The 18,814-nt window shown below is 38.5% G+C and overlaps 1 protein-coding gene across 1 annotated transcript; it reads right to left on the bottom strand.

Annotated features, from left to right (window-relative positions):
- Nucleotides 1-9,329: 9,329 nt before the first annotated feature.
- Nucleotides 9,330-18,334, bottom strand: LOC134822643 (ras-related protein Rab-10-like). Its single transcript, XM_063833811.1, has 8 exons — nucleotides 18,195-18,334; nucleotides 13,781-13,861; nucleotides 12,885-13,006; nucleotides 12,199-12,276; nucleotides 11,697-11,783; nucleotides 10,829-10,894; nucleotides 10,281-10,325; nucleotides 9,330-9,676 (listed from the first exon to the last, which is right to left on the bottom strand). Exons 1-8 carry the CDS (start codon nucleotides 18,277-18,279, stop codon nucleotides 9,602-9,604), a joined length of 639 nt encoding a protein of 212 aa, XP_063689881.1. The 5' UTR covers nucleotides 18,280-18,334; the 3' UTR covers nucleotides 9,330-9,601.
- Between the last annotated feature and the right edge of the window lie 480 nt (nucleotides 18,335-18,814).

Raw genomic sequence — 18,814 nt, 5'->3', positions numbered from 1 at the left:
ACACGTGCACTCTTTAGAGGGACTCTCTGTATTTTCACTTTATTGTAGTACAGATGATGATTCCCGTACTAATTCTCTCCCGTGATACGTTCCGTAAAACTAAAACATGTAGTGCATCTGGCAATTAAGTGCAATGCCAAGAAGCTTCTTTAGTGCACTTGTGGCATTCTTTAGAGATGGATGGCTGGATATAAAGATAAAAATCTGTTAGACTGATCACACACACGCTTTAAGTGAACATCATGACTTCACCTCAGACTCTGTCATACTTTTGTTTACGACATCTCTCTCTGTCGGATCGAAGTACAATCACACCACTACTCGATATTCAGCTAAATTTTGGAGGGTAATTAGGTTACTGGTACAGCTATGATTTAATAGTTGTTTACAAATAAACTCACTACTCAACCGACTCGCTGATTGAGCGGGACAAAGGTGCCGCTTTTGACATTTAGAATTGTCCTTGTCGGTATCCATAAACGGCAATCATTGCAGTTACACGATTTATGCCAGCTATGAGTAATTAAAGCGATCCTTGGATCACGGGAATCTCAACACGAATATCTCTCATCACAAAAACTAGCGCTCCTCCGGCCGGAGTTCATTTTAATAATGAAACACAAAGACGCACGCTCACTACCTCACGTTTCAATTCACGGACCGGGCTGTTTTTAACAATCCGGACGTGTCAGACTCAGATCAAGCAGCTTACCCCGATCCTTAGTCCCCGAGGTACGCCAGTCCGGCCCGTCCCCCATCAACCCGCTGTCACCAACGCTCGGTAACCTGCCATAAACCAACCCAGCACGGGTTGCAGAGGACTCCCAGAGGACTCGCGGATCAGACGATGGAAGTGCCATCATAACGGTTTATCCAGGAGTATGATTCAGTATTCAGTACTCAGATTGTTGTTAGCTGCGGTTTAACGTCAGGGCCTTGTCAGCAGGGTGGTACGTGCGAGAAGTCAACTGACTGTGTCACTGTCAGCCCAGCGCCATGCCGGGCACCTCATCATTGTTTTATACTTATAGTACTGCTACTTTTGGAAATCTGATGATATGTGGACGAATAGAATTTGACAAAATGGCGGGAACTATTCATACTTTACTTTCTAAAACAACGTGTACCTAATCATTATGTCGTCATATTTAAATAAACCTTTGCTCTTCAACCACCTTTCGCAATTTCAATATGCATGAATTTCATCGGCGCATGCAGGTTCCCGTAACATCACTTTACAATCTCAGCGGTATATTATTAATGTAACTCGTTCACTGAAGTTAACATGTTCCTGTAAAAGGGTCCTAGCTGGCGAAGGTAAGGGTATCACAGTCACACATTCCCTTCTTGTCATTCAGTTCCATTCTATTCTCGCTTATACTTATATCCACACGTTTTGACAAAACTCGTGATTTTTGACAAAGAAATATGAATTATTTTCGTATGACAGATGACTTTGAAAATGCTCTCAGACAAGTGCGCTGCATAAATACTGCCCAAAGATGGTGATATGTCCTCCAGCACTCATGTCGGACTGCTCGTTATCATTGGCGAGGAGGTTTACAAATGATAGAATGTTAGAAATTTCACACGTATTGTTGGAGTTGGCTCTGGGGAGCCAGCCAGCTCCTGGCACGGCTAGCTTCACGGCTACTTCCCCAACTAATCGGTACAACTTTAATCATTAACAACGGGGTAAGGCTCCCCGTATATTGTCGCACTCAGAATATGTGTGCTCTCTCAGTCAGTCAACCCACGGTTCTGTCGCAAAACAGCTTAACCTCGAACTGAGCTTAAAGTAAGGTCTTGCGGAGGTAACCCGGCCATAGTTTACTGCCGAATGTTGGGATATATTGTCTTCATGAGGAAGAAGGCCTCCACTTTAATTAGAAATCATTTCGCTAGCCCCGCTGGTGTGTTAGTCAGATCAGGGGGTGAAAGTACGTGTGTTCAGAACACGTGACTATAACACAGATTAGTTGGAGGGTGGTTTTAGAAATAGAATCGCATGATGGACAGATAACTTTAGGTGATATTCAAAACATTGTGCGCGGACAAAAGCCCCCCGCATGAAATAATCCCACTTCAGGGCAGGCGTGCGCACGCTTTTGTGTAGGGGCTGGAAGAAGTGAGGCAGTGATTCTCAACAATAGTTAAGATTAAGGTATCAGTATCAGAGGTGCTCATCAGAGAATGAAAAGTGAGGCAATGATTCCCAATTATCATTAAAACTATGGTTCAAGTAACATTTAAGTTCTTCAGATTTCCGAGAAGTTACAAAGTGAGGTAGCGATTCCCAATTGTGATTAGAGCTCATCAAGCAGAATAAAATTGGGGTAGGGATTCACAATTATGATTAGAGCTACGGTTAAAATGTCAGTTAATCTCTTGATATTTCAGAGTAGGTAGGAAGAAGTGAGGCAGTGATTTCCAATTATGATTGGGGCTTGGTTCCGGGAGCAGCTATAATGTTCGTTACACAAGATGAAAAGTGAGGTTTCTTGTGATATGGTCAGGGTATCACAGACCGCTACATAATGAGCTACTGGATTATACAGATATCTTTCCTACAGTGAGACTTCGACTTCTAGAGTCTAACCTGTTGAACTCTCCAGTTGGTGAGTTGGCCCCTTTTTTGGACGGACGAATCTGTGAGCGAATAAAAACGATATGGTCCTTATCACTTTATCATGAGCCTAGCAGAACAGGGCGAATAGCTCAACTAAAATTTTGGCCATTTTTTGAGAATTTCAAGTCACCGGATACGGTGATTAGTCGTAATTAAAATGTTTTTGGTTGCGAAAAGCAGTTTAAACTTTAATCAAACAACGAAGAAGCGCACAGATGAAACTACATTTACGACGACCCCCAGTGTTTAGGACTTAATATCGAAAATATGCCCATTCAATATTATATCATTAGATAGTTACATTAATTATCCATTTAGAACTGAAATTATTTCCATTTCTTTGTCTTGTAACCCGGCTGAGGATATTAAAAGCTATTCAACATTGTATCATTACATAGTTATATTAATTATCTATCTACAACTGAAATTATTTCTATTTCTTTGTCCGCTCCTTATTTACAAAAGCGCCGATAAGGTAACAATATTGCTTGGTGGGTTCAACGGAGCCTTCCTAAAATAAATATGAAGAAATTAGAAAATGTCCACGTTTTGAAGATTTCTTGGCGAGTTCATTAACTTTGTGAACCTTCGCCTGCAGCTACGCTCTAATTATACAACCACTCTTTCGAATTCGATCGAAAATATCAGAAAAATTGTCTGTATTTCTAGAGCAACCACTGTGGAAGAGGTATGATCAACATTTCACTTATGATAACACGACATAATGCAAGTCTGAAGGTCTCCTATTTGATGCTACGAATTTTATGGATCTATTTTCTAAATCCGACAATACCATAAACCGCGAGTTACCGTTAAGATTATTTAGATTAAAATTTGTGTAACTGCCAAAAGCGGGAATCTGCGGTAGAGGACCGGTACTGGAGAAATCTAGCAGTAATTCTGTTAATAACACAACTCGTATGCCATGATAATAATAACTTCAAACATTATTAACTCGAAAGCGTTGAGACCAAGCTTTTTTTGCAGTCTAACTCTGAGAATAATGAGCGATGAGCGACGTTGCGGCATACCTCCCTGATCTCTCCCGGACAACTTTCACCGTGAAGACCTCGGTAAACGGGGTGCAGCGAATTGTTGCTAGCCCTGAAGATGATCGGATGATCGCATCACAAAAGAGAAGGTGACACGAGATGATCAATTGCGTATCACTATCCACTGCGTGCACGTGTACAACATATTCTCACTGACACATTAGCCCTCTCATTTCAAAAGAGCAGTCCGTTTCCTACCTGGATCAGGTGTCGGGATTGTGCGGGTCCAAGTATCGGAATAGCGGACTGTTGGATCCTGGAGCCAAGCCGACTGCAACTAACGTATACAGTTGTGGGGAAGTCGCAGTAATTGACAGGCCAGAGGGCAGAATCTCAGCAATTCACTCTGATGATTTAGCTTCAGGGGACGCTTCGGAATAATTACAATAGATAGACGCTCCCCATTGGCCGAGTGTTGTGGAGAATGAAATGTGTTTATAGAGCTCGTAGACCGGAATTATAGGTTCTCCAGACCGGAATACATAGCAGTGCGCTAAGAAAATCTCGGAGAAGCTGTTAAAAATCAAAATTATGTCGAATCAAAGATTAAAGATTAGTTGAAAATTAATGAATGATTAATTATCGGTGGCCGTTATACCCTTCAAATCTTCAATGTTAGATCCCTCGATGACAGGAAGCAAATTATCGGGGAGGTTTAGCGTTTTCTTGCAGCTATAATTTCAAGGAGCGCTGATCACTTTAAATTCATGACGCACTATATGAACGATAAAGATTTATTCAACTCCCACTCCGTCAATAAAAGAAACGAACAAATATCAATATGCGCATTAGATATTATCCAATCGTATCTACTTCTAGACACCTGGTATGAAGTAGACCATTGTCACTTTGTCGGTTGTGTCTATCTAACTGAATCAGTACATGTTACCATAGTTACACTACTAGTTACCATAGTAACATGTACCCTACCAAAGACATGACGGTTGAGGGGATATGGTTGATTTACAGCCGCCATCAAGCACCTGTGTCACGGTTTATTAAACACACGTGAATCATTAAAGTTGGTAAACGTGATCCAGCGTTCGGAGGGTCACCGTCACCAAAACTTGGTTTTAACACGACCCCCTCCTTTATAATATGGCACTGTATCCCGGTATTTACCAGCAACACCATCACGAGGGCTGTATAGCTTGTGAGCAGTGAAGCCACCCTAAATTAATAATCCTTTGATTGAGAGGTTTGTACCTGCTAGATGACCAGCAGAAAGAAGAGTGAACGATTCAGGAAACTGAAGATGGGGTTAGAATCTGCGGTTAAAATAACTACCGCTGATACTGCATGGTAGTAATAATACAAATTTAGAACTTAAGTGGAACCCGGATTTAGAGTGCCCGATTCACTGCTACCATCTTTCTTTCCAAGACTGGTTAATTCAGATATTAATCCAAATACTCAAAGTCAAAACTTATTTACCGGGAAGATTTTATATTGTTTTCCGTCGAATAAATCCGCGACAGTCACCGGCAAGACATAAACATGGTGAATCCACCCCGTTACATGTTAAACTCAAATCAATTACAGTAAATAATTAGTGTACTTTTGCCATTCTTTTATCGGAGTATTTGTATTTTAAGGTATTAGTAAGGTATTAGGAGTTACAAGATCATATCTAGCTACAAACTGAGTAAGGTATTAGGAGTTACAAGATCATATCTAGCTACAAACTGAGTAAGGTATTAGGAGTTACAAGATCATATCTAGCTACAAACTGAGGGAGGTATTAGGAGTTACAAGATCATATCTAGCTACAAACTGAGTAAGGTATTAGGAGTTACAAGATCATATCTAGCTACAAACTGAGTAAGGTATTAGGAGTTACAAGATCATATCTAGCTACAAACTGAGGGAGGTATTAGGAGTTACAAGATCATATCTAGCTACAAACTGAGGGAGGTATTAGGAGTTACAAGATCATATCTAGCTACAAACTGAGGGAGGTATTAGGAGTTACAAGATCATATCTAGCTACAAACTGAGGGAGGTATTAGGAGTTACAAGATCATATCTAGCTACAAACTGAGTAAGGTATTAGGAGTTACAAGATCATATCTAGCTACAAACTGAGGGAGGTATTAGGAGTTACAAGATCATATCTAGCTACAAACTGAGGGAGGTATTAGGAGTTACAAGATCATATCTAGCTACAAACTAAGGGAGGTATTAGGAGTTACAAGATCATATCTAGCTACAAACTGAGGGAGGTATTAGGAGTTACAAGATCATATCTAGCTACAAACTGAGGGAGGTATTAGGAGTTACAAGATCATATCTAGCTACAAACTGAGGGAGGTATTAGGAGTTACAAGATCATATCTAGCTACAAACTGAGGGAGGTATTAGGAGTTACAAGATCATATCTAGCTACAAACTGAGGGAGGTATTAGGAGTTACAAGATCATATCTAGCTACAAACTGAGGGATGTATTAGGAGTTACAAGATCATATCTAGCTACAAACTGAGGGAGGTATTAGGAGTTACAAGATCATATCTAGCTGCAAACTGAGGGAGGTATTAGGAGTTACAAGATCATATCTAGCTACAAACTGAGGGAGGTATTAGGAGTTACAAGATCATATCTAGCTGCAAACTGAGGGAGGTATTAGGAGTTACAAGATCATATCTAGCTACAAACTGAGGGAGGTATTAGGAGTTACAAGATCATATCTAGCTACAAACTGAGGGAGGTATTAGGAGTTACAAGATCATATCTAGCTACAAACTGAGGGAGGTATTAGGAGTTACAAGATCATATCTAGCTACAAACTGAGGGAGGTATTAGGAGTTACAAGATCATATCTAGCTACAAACTGAGGGAGGTATTAGGAGTTACAAGATCATATCTAGCTACAAACTGAGGGAGGTATTAGGAGTTACAAGATCATATCTAGCTACAAACTGAGGGAGGTATTAGGAGTTACAAGATCATATCTAGCTACAAACTGAGGGAGGTATTAGGAGTTACAAGATCATATCTAGCTACAAACTGAGGGAGGTATTAGGAGTTACAAGATCATATCTAGCTACAAACTGAGGGAGGTATTAGGAGTTACAAGATCATATCTAGCTACAAACTGAGGGAGGTATTAGGAGTTACAAGATCATATCTAGCTACAAACTGAGGGAGGTATTAGGAGTTACAAGATCATATCTAGCTACAAACTGAGGGAGGTATTAGGAGTTACAAGATCATATCTAGCTACAAACTGAGGGAGGTATTAGGAGTTACAAGATCATATCTAGCTACAAACTGAGGGAGGTATTAGGAGTTACAAGATCATATCTAGCTACAAACTGAGGGAGGTATTAGGAGTTACAAGATCATATCTAGCTACAAACTGAGGGAGGTATTAGGAGTTACAAGATCATATCTAGCTACAAACTGAGGGAGGTATTAGGAGTTACAAGATAATATCTAGCTACAAACTGAGGGAGGTATTAGGAGTTACAAGATCATATCTAGCTACAAACTGAGGGAGGTATTAGGAGTTACAAGATCATATCTAGCTACAAACTGAGGGAGGTATTAGGAGTTACAAGATCATATCTAGCTACAAACTGAGTAAGGATGAACGAGTTACCAGCAGTATTAAACTGAACCCGCCGGAGTTGCCACTGCTGCACCTGGTACGGAGCACAATAAGAAGTCCAACAACAATAGGTATAACTTGATTCAAAAGTGTGAATTAGGTAACGCTACACGATCGTAGCTCTAAGTTTAAAGGCACTACTTCAGATATAGATACTATTAACACTTCCACAGCACTTCTATACTAAGCTTTTTGTTATACACGTTTCACTACTAATTCCTCAAAAATACCGCGTGCTCGGTGGCAGATCCTTTAAGTTAACCGCACGGTAGATATACTTACCAGCTGATATTCTCTAAAGGTGCTGTCTCAATGCTCGCTGAAAGACGTGACTTTCACGCAGCTATCCATTTATTATTAGCACCCTGGATTAATCAACCAACTTATACTTAGTTGTAAGTCTATTACGCCCGAAGATTGATGCATAATGATAAATATCCCGTTATATAGCTTCCTATGTGCGGTGAGCATGTGCGTAAATGATCGCATAGAGTGAAACTTCGAATTCCAGACCAGGTTGACTCCAAAGAACTCGGCATTCATTATGTTTCAGGACTCAGAGGGCTCTGGTCACGTTTTCAGTGCTGAAAGAAGAGGCAAAGTGAGCCGTATCTGGGCAAGGTGACCGCAAACGAGGCGGTGCGAAGGCAGCTGAGCATGCTTCACATACATTAGAGGTTGGAGTCCCAAGCGGAGTAAAGGATAGGCCCCGTGAGAGTCTGAAGCGAAATTTCAGCAGAATCGGTTTCAATTTGTAAGGTGAGATCATATCAGGTGCGGAACAAACCAGCAGTTACAGTTAATGATAGCTTTTATGCTGATAGTGATATGATATTAATACTATCCAATTATAATGTAAAACAGGCATGTGGATTTAGGATTGACACTGACAGTGGGTGAAGTCCGTTCTTTAACCTAGAATTAGCATCAGTAGCATTCATTAAAACATGGAATCACTCAACCCTGCGCTTACATCCCAGTATTTCTACATGCTACAGGATTCTCTGTACTAAGTGTGCTGAAAAGCATCCGAAACACCATCTTCATCGCTCATTCTTTGGCGATACAAGTGACTCTAAGATTTCGTGAAGTCAACCGCAACAAACAGGACGCTGGCGCTCCTATTTGATTTCTGGAGTAAAGTGGCCCCTCTGGCACCGGTGATAGCTGGAGGCTGGTACTTTGAATTGTGACAGTATCTGATTAAGAGGCTAATCTGCAAACTACTGTCACACATGGTATTTGTAAAGCAGAGTCCGTTGTATTCTACAGAATGCTGTGAGCTAGCTCAACCAACTGGTAGTTTCTTAAGTGTAGTCTCGACAGATCTCATAAGTCCGGCAGAGGATCAAGGGAGGGAGGGAATATTGGTTCATGGCGAGTCAACCATTGTCTCAAATGTAAGTTTAAATATGAGATTGGCAGATTGTAGTCAATTCATATTGTCTTGATAGCCTGGGAATCCTCAATAACGGTGCACTTTTGTTCCCCCAAGAAGCCCTGAAAATGGGGTATCACACTGTCGACCAACAAGAAGATATTATCCATTATTACTACGTAATAGATTCTACAGGCATAATATTATTGAATTAACGCCTTAAAGATCGCAGTACCAACTTCCACTCTATTAGAGGAAACTTAGTGAGTGTTTACGGGGGAAAGTAAAAATCATGTTAATGATAAATTTCCATGCTAATAGTTTTAAAATAGCAGGATAAGTTTGTTTTGGCTAGCTTAATGTTTCTGATGTTCAGCCATCACTACATTCACAATATACCACGACACAATAGAATAAAACAACTCCAATGTTTAAAAAACCAATTATACAAAATACAATCTTCATGTATAAAATTATGAAACGTTATATTGTATTCCAAAATGTGACCGTCATGTAAATTTTAAATTCGGCAAATACGAACCGCGACGAGCAGCGAATGTTACAGAAATGTACAAAACGAAAACGAATAAATATAATTCATATATAATCATTTATAAGTCATAAATTTTAATGCGAAATTATCATTATTCAACATCAAATATTTTAAAGTATGATAAGTACAACGCTGTTCAAAAAAAGAACGCACTCGACATATATGATCTCATATACAATTTAACTTTGAATATACTTTAATTTAACTTACAACAACTCAGAAAACAGTAACCTACAACAGATCTCAATGAATCACCGGCGAAATTTACGATCGTTAGGATTGTTATCGTGTAATGCTCTGCTGCGAACTTGTACTCATAGTGGAATCACCGCAACGTTCATCAGTAATTGATCGTATCATAGCTGGTTAATCTTCGCCAGTTAACCGGAACAGCACTCTTGCTTCTTCTTGGTTCCGGATAACATGATCCGGCTATCTCTGTGGCTGGCTTGGTTCTGAAAATGTGAGATTGGCTGAGTTTGTTGCTGATTTTGGTGCACGAGCTGTTTTTTGTTGCCTCTTACACATGTCCTTGCTTTGGAACAATGTGCTGCGGTGACTAGGACAATATCACCAGTCGATAAGAATCAGATTTCAGGAATTTCTCTGCTATGAGTGGTATTAAGGTGTGCAATGCGTTTATTTGGCGATTGTCAAAGAAGCCCGTGCTATTTTCAAGAGCGTTAATAGCGCCGGTCAGTTGAGTCGGATCGATGTTTCACTTGCAGAGTTGAGAACACATAGTCACTAATTGAAAATTGAATTACGGCAAGAGCTCCGAGGTTTCCCGCTGTATTGCATTGACGGGAAGCCAAGTTACCGACTTTTAGTTCACGCACGTGGGCCCGCTAAAATTCAGCAAGATTTACAGCGCGCAATCAAATGCGCGTTTTATGCGCGTCACATATAACAAAAGTTGTTCTGCCGCGTACGTTTATGTTATCAAAAATCGAAAGATATTTTGCGGATGTATAGCGAATCTGTTGATTGACTAATTAGTTTGATAGCAAATCAAGTTTGTGTATTTACACAAGTTACTAACCAGTCTTTACTTCTCACCTTGCTTGCTGTTTGAAGAACGGCTTCCGTCATGTACTGGAATGCCTGAAATTATTCCATTTGTGACCAGATCGCACCTTAATAAATGAAAAGATGATCATGACTTAATGACCTTGAAGCACCGACTTAATGACCTTGAAGCACAGTTAAGCGATTGTAAACAATCAAACAATTAGTGGCCACACAGGGATGAATAGGCGGATATAGACACTACTGGATCAAGGCCAATCATCAAGAAACTACTAAATAGAATGTACAGACTGTTATTCACAGAGGGTCATTAAATTTGATTTCTATACTAATCAAAACCTCAAAGAGTGCCGCTAGCTAAGAATTAGATAAAACTATGACATTAAACAGTTAGCCGGCGAATAACATGTAAATCCAATATGATCTGCATACACAATCTAACTTAATGATTCGCTTTAAATAACGTCATTTGAACAAGAGCCCAAGACATTACAGACTAAATCGATGTAGATAGTAAGTAAAGCTGATAGATAATAAGTAAATCTGTATCAGTAACTAAACTAAATAACGAAAGTAACCTGGTCGATGTTGATGTCTGTTAGCGCGCTTGTTTCGAAGAAGTTGCAGTTGTGCTTCTGTGCGTACTGAAAGTAAACAAAATGCATCGATTCCATTTGGGATGGCATAGTTTAAATTCTAAGATACAATCAAATTTTAATTAAATAACATGTTCGTTATTGATCGTGTATTTGGCTTCCAGAAAATTTGTGACTTTTGGTAAAATTAGTCAACACATACTAAATGGCGTGTGTAACTTTTATCTACATGTATCTCTATTTCATACGGCAAAAATACAGTTGACAGAAATACACACAGGATTGTATTATGCAACGTCGTCGAGGTAGGATTAAAAAGAAATGCAATTACTTTAGACACGTTTAATTTCAAAATAACGTCATACTCGTGTGTATATAACGCATTTATAAATGCAGTATACAAGACGAACTTGTCCAGTTCTGCGCTCAGAAATCAGGTCACAACCCGAAATTGATACTTGAGTACACCAATTTTAAGAAACTTTCGAGTCCTTGCTGACGTACACCAATACAAATGTGAGTGTGGCATGCGTGGTGACAAGTGTCTGATCGTTTGACAAGAATGTAGCAAGTTGTAGCAAGTTGTAGCAATAGGATGTGAAATTTCACAAGGTGCAACCAAATACTTTCACATAGCCGCGATACTTCATGTTTACACTCGCGTCAAATATTCATGACTTGTCACAAGTAATTGTATTCATTTTCTCACAGCTGTAGTGGTATATAGCTGACAGTCCAACAAGATGAGACAATATTCTCAATAACAATTCGATCTAATTTATAAATTAAATATGATAGGGTGGCTCCAAAGTTCGAACTTAATTACAAAATGCCGTAAAAATAGGCTTACTTTGAGTCCCTCTTCCAGTGTGACTTGTCTTGTATCTGCGTCACACTTGTTACCCACAATACACAACACTGCTGAATCTGAACCGTGCTGAAAACACACCTCTGTTATTTCAGAAACAGATTCAAAAACATGATAAATAATATAATTATTTTCTTTGTTATATCTTTTATTAAAGTAACTGCTCTTCTCGGCGTTGAAACGGATACATAACATAATATAATTAGAGGAGATTCATGTCATTGGCAGTGTTAAACTTTTAACTAAAATTATTCCTTAAAATTAACAGAACTATAAAGTGACAAAATAGCTCATTTTGCGCAGCAGCTATCTGGTATTATAAGTAATAATTAGTTATTCAATATTCATATCAATGTTCATATCAATGTTCATCCGTCTAATTTAAGCCGTTGATAAGCAATTTATGTCAAACTATCACTTCACAAATCGCACAACAGCCCCCAAATGATCACGTAACAACCCCAAAATTTACAACTACACTAACTTCCTTGATGTTGGAGACCCAGAAATCAAGATTGTCAAAGGATCGTCTACACGTTATATCATACACTACGAATATACCCTGCAAAGAGAGAGAGGGAGTGTTAGCAAGGTTAGTTGTCATGGTAACTGGTTATAAATAATAAAAAGACGTGTACGTGAACATACACCGAATACATTGCCAATCGATCGTGAAATATTAACTGTTTTTATCGATTATTTCACATATTTGCCTAGAAACAGCTGTTAAATAAGCACCGGTATGCCTGGTATGTGCTCCACAGCCAGCCAGCTAAGTAACAACTTGTACGGTATCAGCTGTACTTGATAAGAAACCAGTACTGAACTAGAATTCCCAGGTGGCTCACGCAACTCTAATCTAATAACCTTATCTCGGTACTTCTTTTAAAAAAATATTTCACAATTTGTGGATCATAATTGCCACGTTTTGGATCTTATCTTTTCAATTAGTTGAAGAGTATTAATTATATTTCCCTCCCGATGAGTACCAGATACTCGGTACATACCAATCTGGCTCCAGTCTGGTATCCCAGACCTACAGTCTGATCCTTCAACTAATCATCCAATAAAAAAACTAATTAACTTATTAACAATTGATTACCTGATTAACAACCATGTTACTAATTAACCCCTAATTATCTAATTAATTAATTAACTAATGACACTGACCAGAGCGCCCCGGTAATAGGAGTGTGTTATTGTTCTGAACTTCTCTTGACCGCTGGTATCCCAGAGCTGCAGTCTAATCCTCTTACCATACAGCTCTACTGTCTTTATCTTAAAGTCAATACCTGAGATAACAAATAATATGTGTTATCTTGAAGTCAATACCTGAGATAACAGATAGTGGGTGTTATCTTAAAATCAATACCTGAGATAACAGATAATATGTGTTATCTTAAAGTCAATACTTATATTAGAGGTAGGGTGGTTGCAACAAAATGAACAAAAACAATTGAAAAAAAAATACAATTTCAACTTTAGATATTTTCTCTTTAGGTTGGTTTCACTGGATTTCATTGGTGTATATTTCAGCCAAACTGGGCATTTTGTTTTTCTGCCGGTTATACACTTTTTTGGGTGTGAGATTTTAGAATCTCAAAATACGATTTCAATTCCTGGGAGTTTCCAGAGGCGATACTGTAGCCTTAAATTTCATGTTACAATTCAAATGTGGTGATGTCCTATGATAACTGTGTCATGAGAACTCTGCATCGCCTGAATTGTTTCGTTGAGAACATTGTGTTTATATTTAGAGATATTGTCTAAGCTAGTTTTGATAAGTTTTCTGAAACCAGCACAACACACAATTACAAGGACATATTTACCATATTCTAATGATTCATTGTGATGATACTAATTACTAAGGGTGGGGATAATCTTAGTTTTTGTCCAAGACAAATTTGCACCATTTTGTGATCTTCGCCGCAAATTAATGGCGAAATTGATGCCACCGTTTTTCCTGTATACCATGATTTAAAATATAAAATTTCGGGAATTGCTATTATTTAAATTGAGCTTGATTAGTTGATTAATATTGAAATAAGTTGTGTTATTATACTAACCTATGGTTGGCATGAAATCGCTGTAGAACGCCTCATCACTGAACCGGTAGAGCACACAAGTCTTACCTACTCCGCTGTCACCTGAAATAAATTCCTGGTTTATTTGCCTGTGAGAAGGAGAGGTAGAGGTAGAGGCAGAGGTAGAGGCAGAGGTAGAGGTAGAGGTAGAGGTAGAGGTAGAGGTAGAGGTATCTTGAGAGGGATAGGGACAGGGACAGGGACAGGGACAGGGACAGGGACAGGGACAGGGACAGGGACAGGGACAGGGACAGGGACAGGGACAGGGACAGGGACAGGGACAGGGACAGGGACAGGGACAGGGACAGGGACAGGGACAGGGACAGGGACAGGGACAGGGACAGGGACAGGGACAGGGACAGGGACAGGGACAGGGACAGGGACAGGGACAGGGACAGGGACAGGGACAGGGACAGGGACAGGGACAGGGACAGGGACAGGGACAGGGACAGGGACAGGGACAGGGACAGGGACAGGGACAGGGTATCTTCTTTTAACAAAACCCCGTAGATTATTAACTTTGACCCCTCCTCAAATTCGCAATAACGACAGCATGAAGCATCATCACAAACTTAAATATTTCTCCTAAATAAATCATACAGAATTAATAATTAATATATTCCCTCACTATAAGTAATCAACACTTGTACGTAGGAGTTAAGAAATAAAAAATACCCTACCACCGCTCCAACACGTCACCCTCACACCATATGTTTGTGTAGGTAGTCACGTGACACATGCTACTCTGCTTTAAATATGGAGCTGGGTGTATCCGGCACAATATTCATGTGATAATACCGCAGGTGCAAATCTCCTGCATACCTAGACTGTATAACATATTGCATACTGGTATAATGTGTCTGGCAATGTATGGTATTAGCAGTAACAGTAGGCGATAGTTACATGCTGTTGTATATTTAGGTATTTGACAGGGAGGAATTCTGTAAAGTTTATCCGGTTTCGCAGGGCTGGGTCGCAGGTATTATTAAGAGGAAAGAAGTGTAAACTTTTTTTTAAACCCAGTGATATCAGACATTATCAGGTGATATCAGATACTATCAGGAAATATCAGATGCTATCATTAATAAGATGTTCCTCAAGTGAAAGGTTATAATTATATATTATATAACCACCTAGTAACAGTGACAGAGATACGTTTCTATTTCTATTTCATGACAATCACCCTGCAACATTTCAAAGTGTTGAAATATTCCATGATGTGAAACAATGGTAGGTTTCACGCGGTTACAAGAATACCAGTGCCGGGATAACACTAGCTCACTAGCTTACTAGACAGTTATTTTACATCTTCCTTCAATTTCATGCTCTGCTGATTTTCATGGTATGTTATTTGTTCTTATTGGATTTTTATACGCTCTTCCTTATAATCGGTTCTAGTACTATCATAATTCATAGTAGTATCATAGCAGTATTGAGTAAATTTGTATAATTATTTCATTGCTGGTTGTGTTCAAATGATTAATTAATAACAGGAAACCAAACGAAATACAATTGAACAACAACGGCTCTATTAAATTGAAGGGTAAACCCTAGTGCAATGCTTGAAATTAGCGGGGGGGGGGGGGGGGGGGGATCGCGCGCTTAGTACTGTACGTGACGTTGGGGTGGTGGATGATATTTTCTTCTAGAACACAGTTAGTACTTTTGTACTAAGTGGTGGGTCTGCTGCGCATTTCCCAAAAGCAGTTAGTAAATGGTACTAAATAGTGGGTCTTAGGTCTAATTTGCCCAAAAACAGTTAGTAAATAAGGGTATTATTTATTAAACAGAATGTGATTGATCTTTTGTATAATTTTAAAAAGTGGCCTTTGTTGACTTTTCCACTCGCAGTGTTTAATTTATTTTAAAATGTATTTCAACTACTGGTTCTTGGATGATGTGTCATGTAGTACAAACATGTTTCAGTACATACCATCACCACCAATATAATGACCTTTTGAACGGTTGTGTCCATGCGAGCTTTATATCCACCAGCGGGCTCTTTTGCTACAGCGGGCACGCGCAGCCTGCTACTAAAAAGGCCCAGCATGTTTCAGCCCGCTAGCATTGTATAATCTGTATATTTCAATTAAGCATAGATATCTCAACTGTTAGTTTTATTGTTTACATTCAATATCGGATCCTTTTAAAACTAAAAAGTCATGTTTAATGAGCTGTTTAAAGCAATTTTGGGTGGGTATCTTATTTTATATACCAAGACACAGTTAGTACCGTGAATTCTCAACAGTTAGTACCGCGAAGCTGAAGGGGGTGGGTCTTTTGAAAAATTCCAAAATAACACTTAGACGACGTCACGTACAGAATTTATTACCTGACAAAATACCAGTGTTGGTAAATCAATATAAGTACGCTGCACGTACTGTTACTAATTGTTGTTCAATTGTATTTCGTTTGGTTTGCTGGTTATATTAAGCACAAACACAACCAGCAAATTTCTAAGAGAAATTGTAACGGAGGTGGGGGATGAAATGACCATTAATGACCATTAATGATCATTAATGACCATGTCAGTATTGCATAAATTTCGAATACTGACATTAATCATTGCATCCCCCATTGTGACTGATTGCCCTTCTAACTCTGCCAAAATCAAATTCATGAGCGGTTTTTATTTGAAAGCAGTTTGCTCTTCTCTGCAACTATTTTCGGCGGCCAGAAAACGGCATTCTTGATGAATTTCAGAGATTTACACAGAAATAAGATATTTACATACTTGGCTGACATTGGTCTGTTTCCAAGACACACACTCAACACAGGGTAGAGTAAAAGGGAGGAGGAGAGAGGAAGTGTTCAATTATACAGGGTTCCGTGAGCATTGTGTGATTAATATCAATATGAGCTGAAGACGATTTACACAAGTATTTTGAAAGCTCCTGCTAATAAAATCCTTGATAAAATCCTTTCGTATCACTTATATGTTTTAAATATCCCCCTCCAGGCTCCAGGTAATATCAATATTCCCATTATCTTACTACTAACTGCACAATAATGGTTTTTATTCTTCTTGGATACTACCGGTATTTCAGCACCCAGTATTTCATGTTGCGGGCCAAAACTTTGGTCTTGTGAAACTTATTGACTGATTGGAATGATCATAATACATAGTTATAGTAGAACAGGATATAATCCAAGATGTAAATAATAGGAAAGAACAATCCATTACGTCTTGCACGGGTTTAGACATCTAGAGGAGAAGAGAGACGGCTAAATTATTAAATTCCCAAGAATTAAAATGTTAAAGGTGCTAAAATCTCTCTTCTTAATCTTAGAATTACGTGCTTTGAGGACGTCTGTTCTTATTGCTTATTATAGATATGAGGGTTCTACTGCTCTGTGAATTGAGAGTTCTAGGGACCCATTATATACACATATAGCAAATCTGTTCGGCACAAATTTCTTCACAGGAACTTTGCTAACCATCTCGTGCACCATTTGAACTCAATATTTTGTAATCGGGGTTTTGGTTGATTAAGAGGCTGTAACTCAGCTTGTGATATCGAGTGTGTCTTTCTAGTTTCTTCGTGGGTGTAGAAATTTCGCATCTTAAAAGGCTGTGTTGGTATTATATAATATGTTGTTATTATATAATATGTCCTATGGAAAGTTCTAGAAGAATGTGCGATCAGTAACAATCTATAACACATGTCCTAATACCTTTAACTTTTGAAAGATAAGAACATGTACTGCCGATACATAGCGGTAAATTATCAAACCACAAAAATGTATATTTAATGACAAGACTTTCGGCCCATCCATCTTTACTGTTCATAACAAATTTTAGATCGTGTGTAACAATTATGTAATTACCTGTAAATTCTAGGGTATAAACTATAAAGGCATTTATCAGAAGAGAGAGGGTTTGTCACAAAATGACACGTGAGTACTAATATAATGGGTTCAAGATAGCTGTACAATAGTTTGGTCCGCATTTAAAACTCATAGCTCGGTACTTCGGTAGATAGCAGATCAGATCAATGGAGAGACTTTGCTTATTATTAAGATCACATCCATTGGGATACACAGTGTTCACAGTGTTCACATCAGTACGGCATAAAACATCTACAGATTAATTTGTGAAGGAGCAATCAGCTATAATTAGCTCTTTTTTTTGCAAGTTGGTTATGATTTTGTGACAACCAGTCCAGATATCAAAACTTTAACAGAGTCTCGAGATTTCGTATATTGTAGTACTGCAAGTTGCAACATTCTGGGCGACATTTGAGGATAATCTTCACGCCAGAACTAGTTTGGAAAATGGCCGCCGAATCTTTTATTTGTTTAAACCGCACCAATTTATCTAGAAAACCTTGTTTTAAAAAAATCATATCAAATAAATCTTGACCCAAGTTGCTGTAAAAATTAATTGAAATCTTACCAATGAGGAGAAGTTTGAAGAAATGATCATGAGTCCTCTTTTCGTTGATGAGTTTGGTCTCGCTGTAGTACGACTCACTGATCATGTCCACTGAGGCTGCAACACGCAGGAATCATCTCACATCCTAAACTGAGTATTCTAGATTAGATATTATCAGGATATAATCAACGAAAGGTTACATCTCAAATCGTAAAGTGTGAAGATTACTTTAAATTTAATTTTAATGGGCTATTATCAATGAAATTATGTCCGTTATTTAATACTTGGATAGTGTCGTTTCGTCATTATCTCAGAAGACGATTTGTATCTCTTGTACACGATACTTTAATTGTACTTGTATTTTGTGAATAAAATATCGAAGACCGAAATCGAGAAAAAGCTTAAAAGTAGCTTCTTATCTCCAGGTTTATACCTAAATTAATAATGTTAAGAGATACTGCGATAGCATCTAGATACCTAAATAATATCGATTGATTTTGTTGTATAGTTTGTACGCAAATAATCATTAACCATCTCATTTGGATATAATTGCCCATTACACATACTATTTAAGATAGAAAAATAATATACTGTGTTGTATATTTCAACTGGAACTAGCACATTCCACTTCTCCTAGCAAT

The sequence above is a fragment of the Bolinopsis microptera genome, chromosome 11, assembly GCF_026151205.1.
Source record: "Bolinopsis microptera isolate Bmic1 chromosome 11, MBARI_Bmic_1.0, whole genome shotgun sequence".
Lineage (NCBI taxonomy): Eukaryota > Metazoa > Ctenophora > Tentaculata > Lobata > Bolinopsidae > Bolinopsis > Bolinopsis microptera.
This window is presented reverse-complemented; position numbering and strand designations above follow the sequence as displayed.

What these genes read in the sequence shown, in the direction of transcription:
- LOC134822643 (XM_063833811.1), bottom strand. Translation starts at nt 18,279, where the DNA reads ATGATCAGTGAGTCGTACTACAGCGAGACCAAACTCATCAACGAAAAG. An exon ending in CCTATTACCGGGGCGCTCTG is followed by an intron (nt 12,277 to 12,884) that starts GTCAGTGTCATT and finishes CTCTCTTTGCAG; the next exon opens with GGTATATTCGTAGTGTATGA. An exon ending in CAGACATCAACATCGACCAG is followed by an intron (nt 10,326 to 10,828) that starts GTTACTTTCGTT and finishes GAATAATTTCAG; the next exon opens with GCATTCCAGTACATGACGGA.